Source organism: Anser brachyrhynchus (genome assembly GCF_964034855.1).
Source record: "Anser brachyrhynchus genome assembly, chromosome: 2".
Taxonomy (NCBI): domain Eukaryota; kingdom Metazoa; phylum Chordata; class Aves; order Anseriformes; family Anatidae; genus Anser; species Anser brachyrhynchus.
In genome coordinates, this window is record NC_137695.1 from 107,659,309 (window position 1) to 107,684,477 (window position 25,169).

Below are 25,169 nucleotides of genomic sequence, written 5' to 3' on the forward strand. Positions count from 1 at the left end.
GCATCAGCAGAATAAAAGACTTCTAGGCTGCACTGGGTGGATATGAATTTACTTGTAAGCAGCTCTGGGCAAGTTAGAAAATACACAGTTATTACTACTATGTATGCATATACACTCACACGCACACATACATATGTACGTGAATATATAAATATATATATGAACTAGACTTCATATGGCAGCAGTAACATAAAAGTAAATTGTGTAACTAAAGCACCCAGAAGCTCAAATTAAGCAAAAGCCACCAACAGGTGCTCCACACAAGTTTAGAAGTCATTAATACACCATGCTATGACTGCAGAAAAAAAAAAAAAGAAGGCGTTCCGTGGTAAGAAGGTCACTTGTCTTGGCCAGAAGCAAACAGGTGATGGGGAAGCAAGAGCAGGGATCTGCAGGAGGGTGGCAAGGGCAGTGCTTACATCGACGCTACCCCGAGCACAGCCTTGCCTCCTGCTCGATCATCATTTGTTGTTCTGCTGTGCCTTCCTTTGTACAAAATGTGCTAAGTGCAATTTTGGAAAATTGTAATTTGTGTGGCCAGGATAATTCATAAGTAACCCAAGGTATTTGCAGAGTCTAGACATATTTGTGGCTTTATTTTCAACAGCAAACCCACATTTCATTAAGAACATGTCATAGAACTCACATAAGAAAAGCGAAGCCCATCATGTGATTGTTGCCCACCAACTTCCTTTTCAATGCACCTGTGCGTCTAGACAGCAGCCATAACAACTCAGTAAGAGCTACAGGGAAGAGCGAGTCTTAGCTCTGGGGCTTGGAACTTAAAAAATTAGGCAAAAGATGCTGAGAATTCACGAAGAGAGGCAATTTTCTGCTGGGCTGATGGTCAATGAGTATTTACTAAACAGCATTGACGTAGATCTCTCCATGCATCAAACTCAGGTACTGTTGCCAGCTGAATTTTGCCAGCAGCAATTTGTGATGGTGTGGGATGACATCCGTTTACTCATACTTGAAATCTGCTGAGACATTTAAAAGATGCAGGAATCAAGAATTTTCAGCGGTGCCCTGAAGGCAAAGCTGAGTTGAACCCGTAAGAGTACAACGCATACTTTCTAATACAGAACGGTAGTACATTCCCAGTATTTCAAACTAAGGACAAAATACAGAGATGGCTAGACAGAGTGAAATAAGTGAGGCTGCTTTCAACTTTAATTCATTCTGAGGTTTGTGCACAAAGCCCACTTTCATTCACTTTTACTTATGTGCACATGGTTTCTTTTTTATATGTGCAAACTTCCTTATTTACATCTGTTTAAGCAGCATATAGGGAGTATATCCTCAGCTTTGGATGCTCTGTTAGGCAAAAATGATTGTGTCCTCTCAACAGCACCTACAAAAGAGGAACAGATCATGCCCATTGAGAACAAGCTGCGAGCGCAAGGCAAACTGCAGAACAAAAGCCTCAGTGCTCAGGTTCCCACAAATCCTTCAGCACTGACGGAGGAAATGGGCTTTGTACATTCCCTTGAGGCTATGAGGCAAGAGTGGTAGGAGCAAACCGAGGCAGCATGTCTGGGGCACATGGGGGTCTAGGAGGAGCAGCTGCCCGGTGGCTGGTGCCCCCTGCAACACCGGGGTGCTAAAGGGACAGCACGAGGCTGAGGGGATGGGGGTCTCCTGCCCCAGACCTGGGGAACACCACTGACCAGCAGGCTGTGTGCCATTTCTGTGCCGTGCCAGGAGAGCAGGCACCGCCTAGTGCACGGCGTAACTCAGCTTCTCCAGGCCTTCTCAGGGCAACGCTCTCTCAGGCACCAAGTTTCACCAGAAACAGGCTCAGACATTGGTAACTAGGAGAGCTTTTGTCCACCATTACAACCTGGTTTTAGCTACTTGCTGTAGCCCGTTACTGTACATGAGGATCCGACCCCCAGTGCTTGGGCACACCTGCTGGGACAGATGACGACCTTTACACTTTTGATAGTGCAGCAAAATATCAATAAAGAGTTCTTAAGCACTAAGTAGGGTAGTGCTTAGGCTAGCTGATTATCTTTTTGTTTCTTTCTTTCCTTTTTTTTTTTTTGTGAGGGACCAACAATCAATACCAAATTTCATGCTATTTAATCACATTTGCAGACCACAGCCAAACTTATTCAGATACATCCAGAAAAGGTATGCTGAAGGCCCTGAAGTTTTAGTTCAGGGTATTTATTGTAGTGACTAATTTTCACACAAACTTGCCATCACCCATTCCTGTGTAGGAGAAAGAGCCTACCTTTCCGTCCAGCATAAAAGAGAAATTTACTCAGACCTAGAGTCCCTAGAACATCTGTTAGGTGTGGTGCGTTTTGTAACAGAAACCCTTATCCCGGTCATTCAGGGAAGAACCATCTTTATCCTGTAAAGGACAAAGCTCTTCTGATGCTTTCAAGCCCGATAAGCTGTCAGGATATAAACTCAATTCTTTAATCAGTTCTTCAGTGACTAATCCAATAGTTTCATGACTGGGACTCGCTGGTGGTACCACAACAAGACTAGGATATTTATTGTAAACACTCGGTAGGACTGTAAGACATCTCGTAATGCATTTGTTCAAAGAAGAGTGCATTTAGCTATAGGAGGAAAAACAAACAAACTCATTACCTCTATGGACCCTGGATCTACTTTGACAATTTCTCCTGTGCTGTTGTCATTGCTAAGATTTGGTGGGCTGTGGGAAGGTAGCCTTCTCTCTTCTTTTAAGGCATGCTCCAAAAGTTTCTTATTCAAGATCCTGGCAGCATTTTCTGTAAGCGTATACCCTGGAGGAGCAGATAAGTCCTGCCTGATGCTCGTCACCTCAGTCCCATCTTCCTTTTGTGTCTCTGTACCCAAACGGAGAGGACTGGGTGACCTGCCACGGGCATTTGTACATGGCTCCTGCACCGGGCCCAGTTCAGGTCTGGGTTCTGCTGACCTGGATCGGCTGCTAGACCTGGGGCATTTTTGGAAGGTCTCGTGAAAGATGGGGCTATGGTCAATAATGTTGAACAAACTGGAGAGGCCATCGTTGATAGTGGTATGGACAGGACTCTCCCTTGTAGTAGTTGATCTAGCCCAAGCGGACTCACTGAATCCTTTCTGAGGTGTGCCAGGCAAAGTCCGGTTATTTGGCTGGTCTGATTTGGGAAGTATTTTTCTCTGCAGCTTTGGGGAGCCGTATTTGGGGGAACAGCATGTGCGTTCAAACTTAGCCTGGACTTTTTCAATGACAGGGGTCACTTGCCTGCTTCTTAGGCTTCTGGATGGTGAAGAGACAGGTGTGGACCCCCCCTTTGGTGTCAGACACTTGTGTGGACTGCTGGTGATACTGCGCAGGGTTTCTGTCTGCAAGCCAACACTGATGGTCTGGGTGGTCTGCGTCCCTGTCGTCCTCATACCATTGGTTTGACACGCGGTGTCCTTAAACTGAGGCTCTGCTGAATTAGAGTTGGAGCGTATTGCGTTCCGGACAGAGAAAGCTACCTCCTTCATATCATCACTCATGTTTTTGGACATCTCCAAGCTGTGCAAGGGCGAGGCAAAGCCCACGGTAGTGCAAATAGGACGTTCAATGGGATGAAGACCACTCTCCAGAAAATCCTTATGATGTTTGGCCAGGTCACAAGACCATCTTCCAAACATATCCGAGGAAGCACCTTTTGTCTCAGCAACGTTCCCCATAGCTTTGGTCATAGAAAACAAGAAGTCTGGCTCAACCTGGTTTTTCCCTTCGCTTCCAGCTATCACTGAGTTATCAAACCTACGGACCACTGGTGGGCTGTGAAAGACCCGAACTCCCATTTTTTCAGTTACACCGTGACTCCTCGTTGGCTGCTTCTGGCAGTGCTCCGGGCTGGTCATGGTGTTGGTGGTCATAGTGACACTGGTGGTGAGGTACCACGATGAAGCCTGGAAGGGATCTGAAGCCAGATCATTCCCGGCTTTCCCAGTTTCTGTCCTTTCTGCCCACCCTTCTGCAGGCTTCTCAGTGGCCCCAACGTGATTTCTAGTGCTACTGTAATCCCAGGTTTTGTTGAACTCCTCGATGTACTTCAGATCATCAGGAGACAAGGGAGGGGTTATGTCATCTTTGCTGCTGGAGGAAGGCAAGTTTTTTTCTGGTAAAAATGGAGAAATGTCCATCAAGCGCTGGAATTCGGACATGGAAGAAACGGACATGGCCCTGCAGAGAGGAACACAAGAATGTCACTCATAGCCTTGGAAGCTCCCACAGAACTACTGCTTTCAGCAGAAAACTAACTCAGAAAACTCAACTTTCACTATCTGCTTATATATAAAACCATTTTAGCCCTCTTGTTTTTTAAATAGCTGGGAAATGTAAGCATTCCTGATGTGTCATTAAAAGTACCAAATGGTTTATTAACGGCTCTTAATTTACTGCGTTTTCATGGGTTACTGCTGGGCAAACGTCTGAAATATGCAGCAGTAGGATGCATTTCAGAAATACATTATTCACAGAAAATGAGTCTTTGTGACAATATGAGGCACACTTTTCAAAGGAAGTACAGAGTATTTCTGGCTTGCTGTGAAATCAGCAAGTCTACCCCCACTCCTGAGATTGCTCGGGCTGCACAGCTGGTGTCCCGCAGCGATGTGGGACATCCAGCCTAGAGGCTGTTACATTTAACTGGCCTGGTGAGTTGAGCTCATGCTATACTTCAACAAAAGGGAGTCTCTATGCGATAACGCTGGATTCTTGGCTTTCCCACACTTCACTAGTTCATACAAATCACAGACATTCAGCCGAGTCGTCCTACTGCTTCGCTATAAGAAAAATCAACAAAGAACCTTTCTGCGTGGCACTACTTAAACATGTAAATGAGAATAGTTATGAGAGACAGCTCAATGAGGTCTCTAAAGCTGGATGAGGATTCAGTAAGTGGTGATTTTTATACAGCAGTATTCTGGAGGATACAGTAAAATCACACTGCGAGATTTTAATCAAGAGCACCAGCTGCAGAACTAGAGTGCGAGAGAATCTCCTATTCAGATGCTCTGGTTTGCATCTGGGGAGAATCTCAGAGAGCACGGGCTGGATTCCTTTGGGATGAAGACGCTTTCCAGAAGCACAGTAAAGGCACTCTAGGGTCAGGTGGGCATTCAACCCATGGGATCAGACCCAAACTAGTGCAATGTAAAACATTGTGAACATGCAGAAGCATGACGGCTCCTCAGCATCAACTGTTTTCCTCTACGTATCAATGCCTACAGGCCTGTACTACTTGCTAACACAGATGCAGTTTCGTGCACTCTCAGAGAGTTTGATCTTTGTGCACCACAGCAGAATATGGCCCAAGTTAATCAGCAGAACAGGAGCATATTGAGACAAATTAATCCCTGGGTAAATCCATTAATCTGGATTGCAGGCTGATTAGGAGGTGGCACAGCTATGCCTAGGGTCTGTGGTTTGGGCACAAGTGAGCCGGAACTCCGGTTGCTGAATATTTGCTGTTTTTTTTCCTGTAAGTTTTATTCACCTTTGAAGATTTCCTTTATGTGTTTCTTCCTCCTGAAGAAAAACAGAAACAAACAGTCATTTCTGAACCTGTTTGCGGCTTTAACTTGTGGGTGTTTTGTCATTCACTTGCAGGTAGTTCCACCAGGTATGTCTGTCTTTAAAAAGCAGCTTTCTCCTTGATAAGAAATCTTAAATTGCCTGTGGGAATACTCTTTCCTTTGCACGTAGGCAGCAAAGTGGTCAATCCCATTAGGACAACAGCCTGCACAGGGTAAAAGCCTTTATGCCAAATCTAGAATAGCCTTGAACTTGTACATGTGGAAAAAAAAACATTCACAGCTCACTTCCATTTGTGATTGCCAAAACCAGCACACCCCTGCAATCACAAATGGAAGTAAGCTGCAACTGGATTTTTTCCACATGTACAATGTATTGTTTTGGACTATATATTCTGAGTGAATTTATTCCACGGAGTGAATCTGCTTTATGTCAGAGGCCTAGCTGTGCTGAAATAGGAGATAAAAGTTGGTCCTTTGACATAAGATTTCATTGTATGTTCTCTAGGAACTAACAAATTGCACCAGTTGAAACTCATTAAGCTAGCTATATTAAATGTGTGGGAAAACTATTACTTGTTTCATAGGGGGAATACCTATGGTTTGCTAATGGCATTAAGATGTTTTTATGGCAATTGCTTCCCTGTGACAATCCCATAATTGTTGTTGTGTGTGTTTTTTTAACAGATACTTCTGAAGCAACTGCTCCGCAGTCATTGTTTTTACTGTTTGTATTTCTAATAAAAAAGGAAATACAAAATATGATCAGGAACCAAAATAGCATCAGTACCTATTAGTCTTATTCAAGCTCATGAAATCATGCACATTTGCAACACTGAAGTGTATTTCACATTATGATTATTCAAAAAGAGCACTGTTTCACTTGGCAAATGCCTTTCTGGTGTTTATCAAGACGTAGGGAAAAAATAGGAGTTTTACTCTGGTGTAAGTCTGGAACAAAGCTGTTGGCTTCAGTGGAGAGATTATAGAATACATTTGATCTAACTGAATGGAGAATCAGGCTGAAGGCTGGATTGACTTTACTACACTTAGTACCACAAAGAAAATACAGTGGCGAGGAATAGCCAGCAGGCTGCCATTGCCTCTGTGCATCCTCAGTAAATCTATTCATTAAACTCTAATCAGTTTTGCTTGACTAAACCTAGTGAGGCAAAATGACTTTGTACATGTTTCACCAAAGCATGCTTTGAAGGGAAGAAGCTGTGCAAATATAACCAAGGACCTAATTTTGCTGACGACACTTTTGTCAATGGTGGTAATGTCTGAAAACGGAAAGCATCTAGAGAGATCTCCATTCTTAACTACAAGACTGAATTTTAAGTACAGAAAATAGCAATCAGAATTAGACATAAAACATAGATCCCTGACAATGCTATCTAATAGCATCAACATATTTCACCGAGCACTTGAATTTGTATGAAATAAACAGCTGAGAAATAATAAATACAGAATCCCACATTGCTCCCTATACATTTATGACACTGGAAGGAAGAAAATCTAATTGGAGCACACATGTACCTCCAGCTACCTAAAATGTAAGAACTGCAGCCACATTTCTTGCCTTTCTTATTTTATTTTTCTCCTTTTCCTCCCAAAGACTCTGATTTCCCAGTCCTGTAGCTAATGAACAATGTTATCTCTCAAAGAAATGCTTGGGTCAAGTTTTCACAGGCTTACATGTTCAAGCCAAGGCACACTAGTGAAATTTTGTCAGACCTGCAGGGATTTTGAGATCTGACTTGCTGACAGACTTTTTTCCAAAGCGGCCAAATTTTCAAGCCTGAGTACATAGATACATCTTGGATTGGAAAGTCTCTGCTTCTCTATTAGCTATAATGTGTCCACCCAAGCAGGACTGTCATGCTCAGAGCACAGGCCAAATGTCTAACCCATGTGAACAGATCTGAATTTTCAGTCCAGAAGAAAGTACGCCAAACTTGCATTTGGTAAACAGCATACAACATGCTGCCCGCTTGGTAATTTTAATTTCCAGAGCTCTCACAATGCATCTTGTTCCGTAACAACCACAAAAAAAAACTGTGAAGACCCAGGTCCAGGTAAAGTAAGTGTGTTGTACAGATTTTAGCAGGACACAGACAACATTCACTATGGTCAACTGCATCTTTTAGCACTGTGTTTTGGATCTTTGTATCTTTATGGTGTAGTCTGAGGGCAGATGCTTTGCTGATGAAGAATAATTTTATTTTTTCAACACCTCATCTCACATCCTCATCCTAATCTGTTTAGGAGCAACCACAATAGAACAATGTGAAGTACCTCTCTACAGCACTTAATTCCTTACTAGCAATATATAGCCCATGCTTTTCCATATATATGTGGGTATTTACAGATGGATGAGACCTGAGCCAATATGTATATCTAATATAGTTATAGTACCTAATATGAATGGCCAGCAGATGAGGTAATCTTTGGGACCTTTAGACTGGCTCCCAGTTTCTCATGTGACTGACAGGAGTCTAATCAGCTCATCACAAGGAACAAACCACATCTATACCAAATTCACTGCTGGATGACTACAAAGCAGTGACTGTGACACAGTATCTCACTTCTAGAGCACGGCTGCTGTACAAATTGTGACACAAGAGACAACATGCAGGCTTGATAAAAGTTAGAAGAATGCATACTTCTGTTAATCCGGTAAAGAATTTCTCCTGCTCCAGCTGCCGGGAGCGGTGTTCCTCCGACTCATCGGGAGAATCGAGGGACAGCGACTCCAGGAAGAGGTTTTCTGTGGCGCTGCACCGATCGCTCTCCTTCAGCTTGGACAGTGACCGGTCATCAAACTGGATGGCATCTGAGTCAGAGTAGGATCTTGATCCCATCGGGCGAGGCACGTGAAGGTTCCCCTGGGTCGTAAATGGGCGCAGGTTGCTCTCCTTCTGGTCACACAGAAAGCCCCCTCCTCTTCGTGGGCTCACTTCTTTCTGAAGCTGCAAACAAGGCGAGTTGGAAGGATCAGCAATTATTCATGTAGCCTATGGCACCCTGCGTTGCTCACCCTTCTCCAGGGGCAAGGCACGCGTGGCCTGGGGAGGCAACGCTGCGTGCCGCTGGGCTGCCTGAGGTCACCGCCTGGCTCCAGGCACGGCCGGTTTGCTCTCTTGGCCCTTTCACAACAGGAGATGTATCAAGGACTTTGATGCTATTACTCAGAGGATTTCAAGTGGCTAAATACATATTCAATTTTGCTTGTTTATGTCTATATGTATACATATATACACTCTGTATATATACACACAAAATCATGTATCTGCTTGCAATCTGATTTTTAAAGAAACAAATCAACGCTGTTGTTTAAAAGCAATCTTGACATAAGATCCTAAAGCAAAACAAGTAGGAGCTTAAATAAGGGTGAGTGATTTTGAGTCTCATCAAAACATACACAAACTTTCTTCTGGTCAGCAATGGAGGGATCGCACTTTCATGTACATCACTCGTCTTGTTTCCAGAGGTGGAAAATCCCTCTTAACAAAATACAAAAGCTTTGTTTTAAAGGTGGTCTAGCCCTAATACAGAGCTACAAAGTTGACTGTAAGAATAACAGAATTGTCAAAGGGATGAATTAGGCATGCAAAGCACGTTTGAAGAAAATACATATTTAATAGAAGGACCACCAAAGCTATTAACTCTACACTTTACAAAAACTGGATGGAGAGACAGTAAACCACTACTGAAATTGAACTTCTGTCAGTCTTAAAATTAGGTTATGTGATCAACTTTCCCTTTAATTATAAATACAACAGGTTAGGTGAAGTGAGTGACATTTTCAAACACAGTGAGTGACAGCAGGAATCTGATACATAATTCTGATGCTTTGCAAGAGCAGCCTGCTAAGGTTACTGACAATACCCTGCAAATGCTAGTCACTCCCTGGGATCCTGGAGACTGAGGACCTCCTACAAAACATGCTTTTAGTGTTGCTGTATGTGTATGGAAAAAATCAACTGGCATCACATTGCTTTATGTAGATCAAATGCAGGTTTTAGGCCAGATCCTAAATGAGTAAATTTTCACTTGGGCTGAAGTCAGTTAGACTTTTGCTTGATTCAGGCCTAAAAGAATGTGAAAGCATCTTTAGTGTTTTGCCCCTATCTGCTTATACCTATAAAAACACAACTCTCCATGTAGGTGATCTTGGGGTTTTAAATATTTGTTGGTGTGATTGTTGCAGAATTAGCTTTAAGAACATGATGTGTGTGTATTCTCTAAGGGAAAACAAAATGACAGCGTACTTGAAAAGAAAGATAAAAAAAACCAACTTTGAGCTCTGAAAAAAAGTAGGTCGTCATGTTTTTTATATGCAAGTGGTATTCCCATAACTAACCGAAGTAAAGTATTTTATATATTTTATACATTGGTGTGAGCTTCCCTCTTATCATACATGTATTATTCATTAGCTCTCTGAAAGCAGACAGGCATAAAGCATTAGTAAGAAATTTGGCACACATGCTTCAGTTCGTTCTTGGACTGTTTTTCAAACACACACACTGGTGTAGTCTCCTCATCCTCTACGTATCGCCATACATGGAATACACACAGAAAAACACTGGGGAGAAGGACTTCAGAGAAATACTAATTGCTTCCATATAAAGCTGGACATGACTGCAATCTGAGAAGATATTCAACTAAAAGCCTGCAAATATTTGGAAGCTTCCTGTCACACACGGAAATGTTTGATTATAAGTAAAGATGGGATTATGAAGTTTTGCAGGCAGATAGCCAAGCTCTCCAATGCTATTTCTGATCATCTAGTCCTCTGGAATTAGTTTGACATAGTATTTTTTAATTTTCCCTATCTATGGCTAACATTGTGTAAAACTCTTGTACTACAAATATATAGTTGGACCCTAGAAGCTTCAGAATAGTAACAAAAGAAATCAGTTCCAGGGTTAGTTAAGAGCTATTCTGCAGACTTTCCCAAGATGACTCTGAGAGGTTATGTCAGGTTTGAAGGGAATTAAAGGCTAGGTAACATTAACAGTGATTTTTCTCCTCCTCCCTTCAATGTGCCTTGTTCCCAGTGAATAGAATAAGCAGTCCTGAACCAGCTTAAATCCCTCAGGCTACTGAGGATACATTGAAAAGATAATGTCAAAAAATACAGTTCATAGAGTCAGCAGAATAAACATCCAAAGAGGTACCAGTGACTTTTCAAACAAAACTTTATGCCCATGTCCTTAGTATAATGGGAATTTTTCTGATGATTATTTAATTCTCATTTTGCACGAAGAATCCACCGGAGGCATTTTGGTCAGTGAAATTCAAGAATTAGAAACCAGCCCAGTCCAAACAGGGAGAAATCAGCATCTTGTGCCAGTGGAAACCTCGGAACCAGATAAGTTTGATGAATTGCTCTGCTACAACCCTTCTTAGCTCACGTGCATTGGCTATTTTATCTTAAGAGACCTACTACAGTTCTGCATTATAAGGCCTTGTAAGGGCTAGTTCAAGAAGCTGCATGAAGTATTCTCAGAAACCCTCAGATAAACAGGAGGTTAAAAAAGCCAGAATATTCTTCACTGATATTTTGAAGTAAGAAGCTCAAATCACCTTCCTTGGTCCGTAAAACTTTCATATTGGTCATCACCCACTTGTACCTACACTTTTAGTGGTAATTTTAGAAATATCTGTAAAGTACAGCATTTTCTTAAGTACTTCCCAGTGGGTTTAACAGCCATAGCTAAAACTGAGGTTTAGTCTTGCACTGATAATATTTACAGCCTGGTGTCTTTTCTCTAGCTTCTTGTTGCAGCCCAAGCATGGGAACATGAGACACAGACAAAGAACCCTTTTCAAAAATCAGTCATGAAGTCACCCCACGCTTTCATCAAGCTAAACATGTGAAGCTACTTTGTACTTCATTCAAGCGAAGTGCTCCCTAGAGAGCATGCACAAATCTGGTGCAGTTCCATTTTTGATGTCCTAAGGACAGGAAGTATTCAGTTAATTGAGGACCCACAATTTCAGTTGTTTTTCTTACTCTTCCTGGAATGCATGACTCAGAGCTGAGCAATGTTCAATCAAAAATGGTGTATTAATTCTCCATCATTAAACTTGATTTTAATGTCTTGTGTGGTTTCCAGCCAGACAGAAACCCATTAGGTGAAATTTGGAACAACATTCTCAAATCAGTCTCTAATATTAAGCAGATGGAAGTGCACGGTGGTGTAGACAATGGGCATGAAAAACAAGGGGATAAATACACAATTATCAGATTTGCAAATGATAGCAGAGGTGTGCACAAAATTCATGTGACCAAGGTCAAAAGTGTCTTCTGAATATTTAGCATTGCAAGCTGCTTATTTGTTACCAATCAGGGCTCTTCATTGTTATCTCCCGGTTTCCTTTGCTAGAGAAAAAGAATTCAGTTGAGACTGAATAGTCATAGCAGCTGCATCTTTGGTGGCAAATTCACAGATGAACAGACTTTTTTTGGCAGGAAGCTGTATATCCAACCTTGAATAACCCTGCGAGTGGGACTGAGTGTTTCAGCATGAAGAGATGCACATAAGCTTTCAAACAGAAAGAATCAGTGGGACCATGCCTGTACAGGATAATTGAAATGGGGCAGGAAATGGCCTTTAACCTGGACCCGATTTCTCATAAGCGGTCCTTTATAGGGATTATGAGTATCTTCCTTTTACTCCCTTGAGTATGTAAATTGTTTTGTACCATGGGAAACACCGATGTAGCCAAGGAAACAAAATTGTTCCTGTGCTGTTTCTTACTACAGTTTCTTGACCTTGGTCTGAGTGTAGTAATGGTGCAACACCTCACGCTTTGCAGCCAGCCATTGCCCACCCAAGGACGACTCCTTACCTGCTCTATCCGCCTGAGCAGCTCCTTCTTTTGACGCTCCCATTCTCGTCGGTCCCTATCAAGCCTGTCCAGGAGCTCCACCTTTTCCCGGTTCCAGTTCTTCTCACTGTGCTGGATTTGCCAGCGGAGGTCCATCACCACACTGTGAGTCTCAGCCAGAAGCTTCTTGTGCTCCTCTCTTTCCCGTTTAAAAGCTCCTTTTGCATCAGAAGTGAGGCCTACGTCTCCTGAGGTGGTCTCACTCTTCCCTTCCAGCTGCCATTAAAATAAAACGTAATTAGGACACCAAACTTTCTCAGGTAAAACCCATGTGTTAGGCAAGGAATTTTAGTTGGAGAGACTTTTTGCCCACAACAACCCCCAGCAATGGTGTTTGTTACTGTACAGCTCCTCACACCTTCCAAAAAGAGGGTGCTTCCAGCACAAAGAGACGTACCGAGATCACGTCCCCCATCTCTGCAGATTCTGGTGGCTGAACTGATGTCTATGGCAGTTAGCTGATGGTACCTTCTATCCCTTCTCCTTCACATCATGCTGCAGGATGCTCAATCAGATCAGAAGAGCTGGCTCAAGGTAACGGGATCATAGGAAAATGCAGACTTGGTGGGCTGAAAGGAGGTCTCTAGCCCAGCCCCATGCTTCCAGCAGGGTCAGCTCTGACTTCGAACAGGGTAGCTCATGATGAGTTGGATCCTGACAAACCACCAAGGGCAGAAATTGCATAGCCTCTCTGGCCAGTGTGGACCACTACTTGACTGTTGTCAGAGTGAAAATGGTACTTGATGGCTTTGTGTAAGTTCAGGAGAGGGAAGAATTTATCCCTTGATAAACATCCCTTGATAAAAGCTTCACCTTTTTTTTACAGCTCAGTAGGTGTGTGAATGAGTCAGAATGGGTCACAAGCAACCAAGAACGAAAAGTAGTGAAAACTTGTTTCTGCCTCTGAAGTCAGTTTTCTTCAAAAAGCAGAAGCATCAGATTTGCTCCTTTAGCAAGAGAGAAAGGCGGTACCTTCAAATTATCCAATGTGGAAAATAATCCCAAACTCTCTGAGAAAAGGGAAGTTCAGACTGGATTAGGGAGTGAAGCTAATTAGTCTTTGGAACAGCCTCCCCAGGTAAAGGGCAGAGAGGTCATTTACTGAGCTGTGGAGAACAGCCTGTAACAGCCACTTGCATGACAGGGAGATCTTAAACACTTGCATCTTCTACCACTAATTTCCAAAGTTTTTTTTTTTTTTTTTTATCAAACCAACCAACCAGAAAAATCATTTATAAAAAAGCAGCAGCCAATGGTTGGGTTGGGTGGGGCTTTGGGCAGCCTAATCTAGTGGGAGATGTCCCTGCCCATGGCCAAGAGGTTGGAATTAGATGATCTTTAAAAGTTCCCTCCCAACCCAAAACATTCTATGATTCTATGAAAGTTGACATGATGCTATCTTCTCTCCCTTAACCTATTTATGCAATGTAAATTTGTGAGGCCAGGATGGTGCTGACAACATTTGATGAGACTCAGAAGTGTGCTATTTTGTACTGGCACAGATGTTAGATACTGATGGACATCTGTCTGAAACTAGTCATACCTGTAAAACCTTCCAGAAGTCAGATTTGACAGCAGTGGGGTAGTTCCTTCAGTATTAACTCAAGAACTCACGTTATCAGTAAACAAACTATAAGGCAGATACCAGACTTAGAGAAGAAACAACATCAACTGTATGAAAAAACTTATTAAAAAGCAATAGATATTAAGAGTATTATAAAGGTGGGATTCGGCATGAAGGATTAATGGGCTAATTAATTACAGATTACTCAAACATGTTTTATTTGCTTGAGTTCATTATTTTACTGAAGTCCCACCTGGTTAGTGGTAAAAATCCCATTGATGTCAGTGGCACCTGGGTGCAGGTAGGTGTGGAAGCATAGACAAACCGATGGGGGCATGGGGGCTGCACTGAGCAGTCCCAAAATAACCTTGCTGCCAACTACCACACTTCCCTCCTGGCCTTTGGAAGCGGTGTTACATACTATACTTCTACGTTCCTTGTTTCTAAAGCAAATGTAACAATTACCTACCGTGTATTATGGGATAAAATCAATTTGCGTATGACAAACAGTAAAACAAGATAAGTCTGGACTGGCTTGGGCTTTCTTGGCCAGATGTGGTGCCTGTGTGTTTAACATCCCTCAGCTGGCTTTTTCTTCCCCTGCGGCTGTCCTGAGGCAGGCATCTCCTCCCTTGCTTCTGCGACCTGTCCCTGGGTTGTCCCACGCACAACAGCACAGCTCAGTCGTGGACTGGAGGTGTTGTGGGGCAGAAATGCAGAGCATCCCAGGACAGGCCTCTGGCCATCTCTGCTGCAGATCCACTATGGGAGACATGATCCTGGGCAGCACGGCTGCTCAAGAAGCCGGAGAGCTTTGCTACCTTCCTACCCACTACCCCAGCACATTGACTGTCCGCAGGTTAATTCATCGATATGTAAAAATACTGCTGCTGGTTTCCAAACTCAGCACTAACTTAAGGTGACGGACTCTAGCCCCTTGCTGCATCTGCTCTCTGTGCATCCAGAGGTCACCAGCTCCAAGGTGCTGCTCCAGCCAGGGTCTGGTCAGGTTGACATCCATTCTTTTAGGTTTGTTTTGCTTTGGCCCCTCTGGGTTGCCCTTGCAAGTTCCTGCAGGGTTTACTAAGTGGCTGTGACACGGAATAATCATGTATTTTGGGAGTGTCGCTGCACAGCTGAGATCAGCCAAAATAGTAAGAGCCTTTAAAATGATATAAACTCTGTCTGGTTTCCTTACATCTAAGCCTGACAGAGGGTTATGTAGAATTTGTCCTTTGCAATATATCTAAGTGATCTTCCAAGTACCTTTAATGCCCTTGCAGACTTCTCATTTTTCATCCTGCAATAGGAGCTCCTATCAGAAGTTGCTGGAGTGTCTGGAGTAAATCCAGCCAGGTTGGAGTGCAAACTCAACCTTCCAACTGTGCTGTCTCCCGGGGAATAATGCCACATTGAGTAGTAGCTATGGCTAACATGCTAAGTTGACAGACATGCCAATGTCTGCAACAAATTCTTTAGCTGGCATGAGGTAAAAAAATGCAAAAAGCAACCTATGAGGCAAACAAATGCTTTGTTGCAATATGCAGTTTGTATGATTATCCTATAAAGCAAATTTCTTCTTCCATTTTTTTTTAATCTAAAAAAGTTAGCAAAACATTGAACTCAAGACTCTCTCTCGCCTTACATCACTGAATTCGTAACCACCATGTGGCAAGTTCTCAGCATTTCAGTTTGCAAACAAGAAAGGCCGTGGTCCCTAGACCATGCATTGAGCAGGAAAACCAGAAGAGGTAATGAGACAAAAGAACATGCTTCAGAAGAGCAATATCCCAAGAATGCATGGCTGCCATTAGAGTGCCTTGCCCAAGCTGCCCAAACAGTGTAAGTCATCCTGTGCCAGATCACTCACCTAGACCAGAGCCTGTCTCTTGCTCCATTGGAGAAGAATATAGGAAGTACAAAGGTGCGTTCAAAACCAAGGCAAATATGCAGTGATACACCTTCAGAATAATTTCCGTGTGATCTGTGATTTAGGACCTACAACATTCTTCAGTCAGAGGTCGTGCCTTTACACTTGGAAGACAGTTCTCAGTGCCTGTGAAAGGCAGAAGAGTGTTGCTGGCAAAGAGACCGTCTGCCTCTGTGTTTATGAAATGGCTCAAATCATGGAGGAAGGGTCCAGTGGTGGCTCTTTAGCATTAAAGTCTAGATGTGACTTTTCCAAACCTGCTAACTGCTAAGGTGGCTAGATGTCTCTCCATTTGCACCATGGCTTGCATTTCCCCCAAGAATCCCAAAGCTGGACTGCTGGTTGGAGTCATAGCAAGGGTTCATGTCCTTATGTGCCAATTCTCAATGCATATCACAGAATAGTTTGGGTGGGAAGGGACATTAAAAATCATCCAGTTCCAACCCCCCTGCCATGGGCAGGGACACCTCCCACCAGACCAGGCTGCCCAAAGCCCCATCCAGCCTGGCCTTGAGCACCTCCAGGGATGGGGCATCCACAGCTTCTCTGGGCAGCCTGTGCCAGGGCCTCACCGCCCTCTCAGTGAGGAGTTTCCTCCTAACATCTAATCTAAATCTCCCCTCTTTTAGTTTAAAACCCTTCCCCCTTGTCTTATCACTATCTAATACTACTCTCTATCTCTTTTTATAAGCCCCCTTTAAGTATTAAAAGGCCACAGTGAGGTCTCCCCAGAGCCTTCTCTTCTCCAGGCTGAACACCCCCAGCTCTCTCAGCCTTTCTTCATAGGAGAGGTGCTCCAGCCCTCTGATCATCTTCGCGGCCCTCCTCTGGACCCGCTCTAACAGCCCCACGTCCTTCTTGTGCTGGGGGCCCCAGACCTGGATGCAACACTCCAAGTGAGGCCTCACAAGAGCAGAGCAGAGGGGGACAGTCACCTCCTTCCACCTGCTGGCCACCCCTGTGTTTTATGCAGGATTTGTTCCCAGAATACTGGGATTTTTCACTTCTCCAGCTGGAGGCTGAGAATTACTGGGAGTCCATTGGTCACAGTTATCAAGATCCCATATTTAGGAGCAATCTCATTATTTCTTATCTTAAAAACAATGCTGAAGGATCCTTCTGCCAAATAAGATGTACATGCATTTCTGACAGCCAAGACTTTTATTTTAATGACATACACATTGCTAAAGCTCAAAAAGCAGCAGGGAACAGTACATTATCATTTCTGATATGCAGTGTTTTTGCAACAAAGGAGTTTTCTTCCTTCCTTTTGCTCTTTCGTTCCTATACAGAGAGTTCAAGCATCAAAATGCGAAACCATTGTCAGTAACTATTAATTAGGAGGTGACTCTTTTGAGGAAAACGCTCTTCTTAATTGACCTACTGCTTCACAAAAAAAAAAAAGAAAAAAAAAGTGGAAAGCAGTGACAGTACAGACAACAGTGGAGACAAGAAAGGCCTTGATTCTCTATGGGCTTGTCAGGGCTCGGGCAGTTTTATACCCCCCTACGGTGGGAGTGCTGCACAGCCCGCTGCTTCATCCCTACCAATGAAAACAACAAAATGACATCCTGAGAGGCCCTCCTACCCACACAGGCTTGGCTATCTAGCTAAGGATGTTGTTATTCCACATATTGCCACAGACTAGCGAATGTTAACATGACATTATGTAATGCTGACAATTTAGGTGTTATTTACTAGCTCCTCACATCTTGATCCTGAAACTTGACCTATAACATAGGTTATAAAAATAAATGTTTATAAAAATAAATTCCATATTTGGAATCATTAACAATAGTTTGAGTCAATTTCATATTTACATTTCTATTTAATGTTTATCATATTATTATTTTTCTATTTCATTTTATAATTGCTTCCTTATAACTGTGAGCACATACAACAGACCTCAGTGGGACACTCACCTTTTTTGCACTATCCTAATTGACACTCTCATGATTTATGTACTCTCTTCTTGCTACTTCATTAGGAACCCCTTTTTACTGTGAAATATAAATGTGGCTTGGGGAATCTGCTGAGGAAGTCAGCTTTATGTCTTAAATATTGATCAGTTTTATTCTTCTCATTTGCTTGAAAAAATGCAAAAAGTAACACCCACGGCTCAGAAATTACCACGTTACAGATTATTACCAGTAGAGCTGTTGTGATGGCAAGAAGCCTGACAAAGTCACCAGAAGGAAGGGTGCAAATCTATCTTGTCCCTGGGCAGGAAGAGCAGCACTGTCCTGCTTGCCAAGCACCAGCCAAAGTGGCAGTCCAGGAGTAAATCACCCATGCAAACGCAAAGTAGGCAAGCTTGAAACTGGTAGTTAGTTCTCAAAATAGCTTTCTTTAGGTTTTGTTCTTTGTTGCCATCTCTAGCTTAAGGTAAAACTGTCATCACGGTTTTATTTCGGGACGACCGAAAATGGGGATTGATTTTGTTTCTCTTTTCAAATGATCTACTGTCTGGAAATTTGTGTGCACTAAGAAGCAGCTGATCTGAACTGAGAATTCGAATCCGCTGAGAGAAAACTCTGCTAAAATGAAAGCTTCTTCATTCATTCTGGGAAACAAGCCTACAGTACCTGGGCAGAAAAATAAGTGCTCACAACTCAGTGCTGTGCATCACTGTGAGTCTCCAGACAGTGCTGAGATGTTCATGAATCTTCCTAAATATACCACCCTCCCAACAGTGAATATTTTTATTATATCTGTCTTCTGCAGAGAAGCTCTACAATTGCAAATCCTTTTCTTGGAATCTGAACATGCTCATTCTTCCACTCCTCCTCTCTTCAATGTGGTACATCAGAGCTTTTACGCCATCAGCTTTGGAAATGAATCCTTGTTTTTTTTCTTTTTTTCTTTTTTTCTTTTTTCCTTTTTTCTTTTTTTTCTTTTTTTCTTTCTTCCTTACTCGTCTTCTTATTGCTTCAGAAATTGTACATCTTCAGTGAACAGCAGTACATGGCACTGTAGCACCTGGCCCCAGATTTTATGCACATACTTCTAATAGTAAGTTATGGTGGATGCTAGAGCTCTCTTGTCAGTGGGGTACCATCCATCACTAACCAGCAGCTTTTACTGGCCGGTTTAATACTAACAAACAGATCTAATGCTTCAGTATTATTAAATCACTCTTTTCTTGCCTATGCATCAAACGCTGCAGTTCCTATGTGCCAAGGCACAGTGATGAGCTAGTTGTCAGCATGCCAACATCAAGACATTTTCTCTCCTATAAATGCCAATAAATACAGAAACCCGCATGTCTCATTAGCACAGCTGATGCATTATCAGCCAGCTCTTCTGAGAAAATACAACTAGAAGAGGTTTAATTCCTTCATTCTCACATTACACAGCACCTACTACACAAGTACTCTTACAGGGACACCTAGAACCCAAAAGGCAAGTCATGACTTTGGGGGGCTTTCAGGCACGGGGCTAAAATGAGTGAAAGTGGCATCTCTCCTGACTCTCAAAGATTTCCTGTTTCATTAAGTGAATGTGCCATCCTTTACGGGTGTTGGATGCAGGAGGGACGCTACCTGTTCTAGGTGGCACTTCAGCTCAGTCATTTCCACCTCCCAGGCTGCCTTTTCCAGGGCATACTGCTGCTGGAGCCCATGGCGCTCACGCTTGTCGTCCCGCAGCTCCAAGCGGAAGTCATCCAGCAAACCCTTCACAGCGTTCAGCAGTTTCCGATTTTCACTTGCCTGCCAGAACAAAGCAAAACAAATGTCATTGGGTGACTTTAGGCTCCAGTTTCATCTGTAAGAGGAAAAAATGCCTGCATGTCCATTGCAATGGCAATGTCTTCCGTGTCTACTTTTTTTTTCGATAGAAGATATTTAAGTCACACTGAAAAAGGCACTAAACATCCTTCAGGATTGAAGCCATCTGTAATAATGTCTCCTTAAATACTGGAATGCAAAAATAGGGTACCATTGCTTAAATTCTTTGGGTAGCTGTGCATCTCATACATATAGTCATTGCTCAGCATCAAACCTCAGATGTTTTTTAACTACACGTAAAGGAAAGTGATTAATTTTCAAAGCTTTTTATTATCAGACAAAATTAATCAGGAAAAAAGTGAGGTTTTGATCTGAGTATCTTTGCTAAGCTGTTTCACTAGAATGCATTTTGCACTTCTCAGTATTTAATCACTTGGTTCTCATGAGTGTGTTAGTCTCCTTGGAAAGGCCTAACTCAAATTAGCTGTCTTGATTCTTGCATGATAATCTAATTCATTTTAATTTTTATTTATTTTTTTCAAGTGGAGGCTTCCTGTAATTTCTCTTATCTGGTGTTTCATGAAGTACCTACATAGGCACTTCTTTTAGACAAGTCAAGTAAACAGATGTACAACTAATCTGATTTCATGTCCTCATCAGATTTTTGGCATCATTGAACCCACCTCACCCATTTTTGTAATCACCAGGCAGACATGCCAGGGCACCTTTTTTCTTTAAAAAACAAACAAGCATGCTCTACTTTTTCCAAGACATTTGGTTCATTAGGAAAGAAAAAAAACAAAAACAAAAACAGACATGTGGAAATGAGTGCAGGATGACTGCAGGTGCTTATTGACTGACCTATAATCTGTTTGGGCTAATGAAATGTGATGGTGTACAATGTGGGGTTTTATAAGAAACACACTCACAGAAGCAGAATTAATTCCATTAACATTTTATGCCAATTAGCAGCTTCCTACTACACAGCAGCAGTCTTCAACATACATATAAAGTCTCTTACTTTTCAATATGCAATGAGATTTTATGTTTTCCCCATGAATTTTCATTCTGATAGCAAATTAAGGCTAGACTCTCCAAACATCTCAAGATCCTTGTGTAATAATAAGAATTAGAGCTCTTCTGAAGATTTGCCCTTAGTGTCTGTTACAATGGGAGCTGCTGGGTACTGAGTGCTTCAAAATCTGGCCTCACCCTCTTTTGAAAACCCTGACCCCACAAGCTTATTAAGTGCTTTTATTCAGGAGCCCCATTCTGTGCTTGCTGGTATGCTTTACTTGGCAAAGTAATCAAAAGGCTCCACAAGGGAAATGAGGGAGAAGAAAAATAAAACCAAATAAGAATAAAGCAAGCTACATCCCTCATTCCTGTACATATATATATATATATATATTTTTTTTAGCTTTAGAGACCTGTAAAATAAGGTTTTGTGAAGAAAGAAGTGATGGACTAGTACAGAGAGGAGCCAAAAGAGCCTCATTACAGGTTTGTAGCCTACTGGGATGAGGACACATCTCATTTCAAGAGGCATTACATCAATGTCGTTGTTATGAGACAAGTACCCCAGGCGCCCCTTGGGCTTGCTGGGATTTTAATTACCTTGCCAATATAAATCCAGTTTTGGTTACATACTTCTAATTCCTGTAGAGAATTCTCTTTTGCATGACTTTGTATTTACAGTCTGAAGTTGGAGAGGTCTGTGAGATTATTTCTCCAGTTTGCCAAACTAGAGTGTTTTTAGGGAACAGATGAAGTACTTCTGAGACAATGTGTTCTGAAATACAACATTTACATCTAGACATGTCTGAGATTTCTGCTGCTAAAACTGCCAAACAGCTTCTGCATGAGAATAAGTCCCACAGATACAAAATAAAGATTATTATGGTCTTTCTGTTCCTCCCAGGGATGTTGTGCAGGCAGAATAAATGGAGCATGGTTGTGACTTCCTGGGCAGCCTCCCATGCAAGGAGCTGTCTCTTTAGTACCTTACCATACTTCTGAGCATAGAGGAACCCGACTGACTCACAACTGGTCTAGGACAAGAGAATTATAAAAGTGCTTTGAAGTCTTACTGCATCCACCACTCAGGATTTATAGGTGAAGGAAACAACAGTTGGCAGCAAATGAAAACTTAATGTAGTAAACCTCTGGTAGATTCCAGGTCTTTGGACTCTTTGATAAGTAGTCACCCCTAGAGATGGGAGCCTCTAGCAGTAGAAAAGTTTGGGACCAGAGCTGTTGTTTGAAGCTTGGCTCTGCTTTTAATCACAATTCTCTTTTCTTTGAGAATTTTACTTCAGAATTCTGCCACAGTCTGGTATTACCAGCAGCTTAGTGGAGTAGTCAATCAAAACCACGAGGCCAGGAGCCCAAACAGAAAACAAGAACCATGCATTTTCTCAGTGCAGTCAGAGGTCTAGGCGAAAGTGAAGCTAGGTCTCAGTGCAAATGATTTTAGTACATTTAAATTTTAATTACTATTCCTTTGGGCTTTTTCCTTACCTATGTGTTGAAAACAAATCATGTATGAGCAAAAAAAGATCTAACTGGGGATTTTCTTGACCTCCCCCCAACTAGCAGCAATACATGAGTGTATTGCTTATCAATGCTTTTTCCTTTGGACCACACATGTTTAAACTTTTCTTCTTCCCTGTACTTATACCACCCAACAGACACTCCACTCTTTCTGTTCAACTGAACCAAAGTAATTTCTTTTTTCTGCAGGTATTTCTCCCTCATTTCTCACTACACACATTGAAATGCTCATTTACAGCAAGACCTCCTCTGCAGGGCCACCAGCCTGACTTGGCAGCTTATCTTCACCAGACTTCCTTCATGGCTCTTGAACCTTGCCAGTTCCTTGCCCAACCCATTGGCAATGTGCCCCAGCTATCAGCCATGGGACAATGCCAGCTCCAGGGATCTGGGTTATGTCAGAAAGGTCTGGCTGGGACAGGAGGCACCCAAGCAAGAGCAGCATGAAGAGAAAGATGAACTGGCTGCTCTCAGAGTCTGCACATACTTTGCCTCTCATCAACTAACCTTTTATTTCCCCTTTCCCCTCTGCTGTACCTTCATCCCTTCACATACCAGACACGTAAAAATCCTAGGCAAGTGAGGCATGTACTTTCCATCAAGTTGAGTAACTCAAATCATAATAATATAACATTAAAGGTTGCTTTTTGAAATTAAGGCCTCGGGGGTTATAATTTTTCTCAAAGCTATTTCACTTTTCAGGCAAGGTAAGAAAGTCAGCAGTAAGAATGCAGGCTGAAAATACAAGTCATTAAATATTAACGTTAAGTGTTAAAAATAAGCATGGGTTACTTCAAGTTACAGGAAGCCTTTTCTTTTTTTCTGACCTAGTTGTCTCAGCCACTCATAGTCTATTGAAAATTTTCCTTCCTAATGTGAAACAAATGCTGATGCATATCATCCTGGAGCTCACCAAGCAGAACCAACAACTTAGCACTCTCCTGGGCAGCTGCAAAACTTGTAGACTCCTAGCTTCACCACTCACCCCAATTTCAATGTATAAACAGTGCTTATTTCCAGCTGGGAGCTTAAGGGAGCTCCAGAAGACCTCCTCCAAAACCCTGGGAGCTTTTTTAGTGTAGTTTGACTAGGCAGTGGTGTACTGGGAGTTGAGTGCTGCTGACCATCCACCCCTTCAGGAAGGATGTGCTCTGGGTCTGTGATACTCTCAGAGTACCAGAACTGCAGCACTGAAACCCCTCTTTACCTGCTGGTCAGTACATACAGTGCTTGTTTGAAGATTCAGCACGTTATAACAAAGAGTGAGCAGGCAAAACACATAATAGTACTTGAAATGAGAAACGTCTTAGCAAACACACTCACTCTTGCAGTGTTGAAGTACCACTTTTTTCTTTGTGGGAAGGCAAGAAACCTATTCCACCTTCGCAGGTCATTTGGATATCATGCACTATTGAATATCAAGACGGGTGAGACATGGTCTGTTCCTATGGCTCATTTCTTTAAGCAATATTAGCTGGAGCTGCTGCATTAAACCATCTAGCAAAGTTTATAGAAATGAATTATAAGCAATTCTGCTTCCCATTTCTGCTGCTTTAGTTGCGATTAATGTTGAAGCAATAATTACTTCAAGGAGGACATAATTTATTTGAATGTTCTTGGTCATTTTAAGAGATATATATGGACAGTTAGTATAGGACAGAGGTTGTACTGAGTTATTATGTCGATTTACATTTATTTTACTCAGTTTACATCAATTTACAAATGCAATACAGTTAAGTGATGTAGTCAAGAGCATCTCTTCCATGGCCTTCTTCAGCCTCTACAAGAGGAGAGTTTGCCAAGAGGATGATTGTGATGGGTCTGGGTGGCTGGTAAGGTATGTCCTCGAAAAAAGCATTGTCTGACCTCCCACAGTATTAGCAATGTTAGGTCCTTTCCAAATGCCAAACTGGTCAACTTTTTGTTACCTTGGTAGCACATGTGACAGAAAATCAGCTAGAGAGTAGAGTTGTCAGCTAGTACAATTAAAAGGGAAAGCAAAAGAGTATATAAATGTAAAATGGAATATGAAGTGGTAAAAGACCACAGGTTTTTGTTCTCTAGTATTTTTTATTCAAATGGAAATTGTGTATGAAGTTACACCTTGAATTAGTGAGGCTGGTTGCAAGGCAGCCTGTGCATCTCCCAGCACCTACAAATTTAGCCTTATTATAGGACAGAGATTTACTGTTGTCTGCTGTGTATCTATTAGACCATATAGATAATAAGTAAACAGATTTTACTTAGTCCCAAGAGTTTGGAGAATGCAAGGCGAAGAGCTGAAATGCAAAGACACACACCAGCCCAAGAGCCTGCAGTGGGTCCAGCAATGTAATGCGATCATTGGGATGTATTTGTCTGAGAGCTCTCGCTGTGGATTGGGCTCCCAAGTCAGGGGCCTGGACAGGTACTGAGCGTAACACAGAAACCTTCAAGACCTTTTTCACTGAATTTGTGTTTTACACATAATTCTCACTCCATTCTCTTTCTAATTGCAAATGATTCCATGTAACAGGATGTTGTCATCTGCACATTTTCCATTTAAAAAATACAAGATGCACCAGAAGAACTCATAGAAGCCTTAATGCTGTCCCTTTGTATGTTTATTGTAAGTGGTAGGACTGCTGGTATATTGATGTACAAAGCAGAAAGCTAGGATATATGGCAGTGCTCTGACACACATAAGCAGGGCAACAGAGATGTCAGGGAAAAGTCAGATTGGTTTGCTTTTAGGTATTTAAGAACAAGTCCAGTGACAGGAAGGAACTTTTGAATTGCTTTTTCATCATCTGTAAGGGAAACATTAAATACATGTACTAGTTTCTTAAATTATTTAGAGGAAATAAAATCACCTCTTCTTGCTAAAAGCTTGACAGTAGAATACAATAGATGTGCTCAGGCAAGAGGAGCATGTAAATTCTGCAAACCATCACATACTGATAGATGTTTCTGGGCAAACAGCCACAAGAGGAAA

General features: G+C 42.2%; 1 protein-coding gene across 5 annotated transcripts in view; it reads right to left on the reverse strand.

The window, feature by feature from the left end:
* MTCL1 (microtubule crosslinking factor 1) overlaps positions 1-25,169 on the reverse strand; it is a 103,571-nt gene that overhangs the window by 5,268 nt on the left and 73,134 nt on the right. For all 5 annotated transcript variants that reach the window (XM_080579912.1, XM_080579911.1, XM_080579908.1 and 2 more), the window contains 5 exons: positions 19,457-19,624; positions 12,382-12,636; positions 8,187-8,492; positions 5,484-5,515; positions 2,608-4,168 (listed from right to left, as the gene is read on the reverse strand). In XM_080579912.1, coding sequence (XP_080436038.1) covers positions 2,608-4,168; positions 5,484-5,515; positions 8,187-8,492; positions 12,382-12,636; positions 19,457-19,624 — 2,322 coding nt within the window. The remainder of the gene's footprint in view (positions 1-2,607; positions 4,169-5,483; positions 5,516-8,186; positions 8,493-12,381; positions 12,637-19,456; positions 19,625-25,169) is intronic.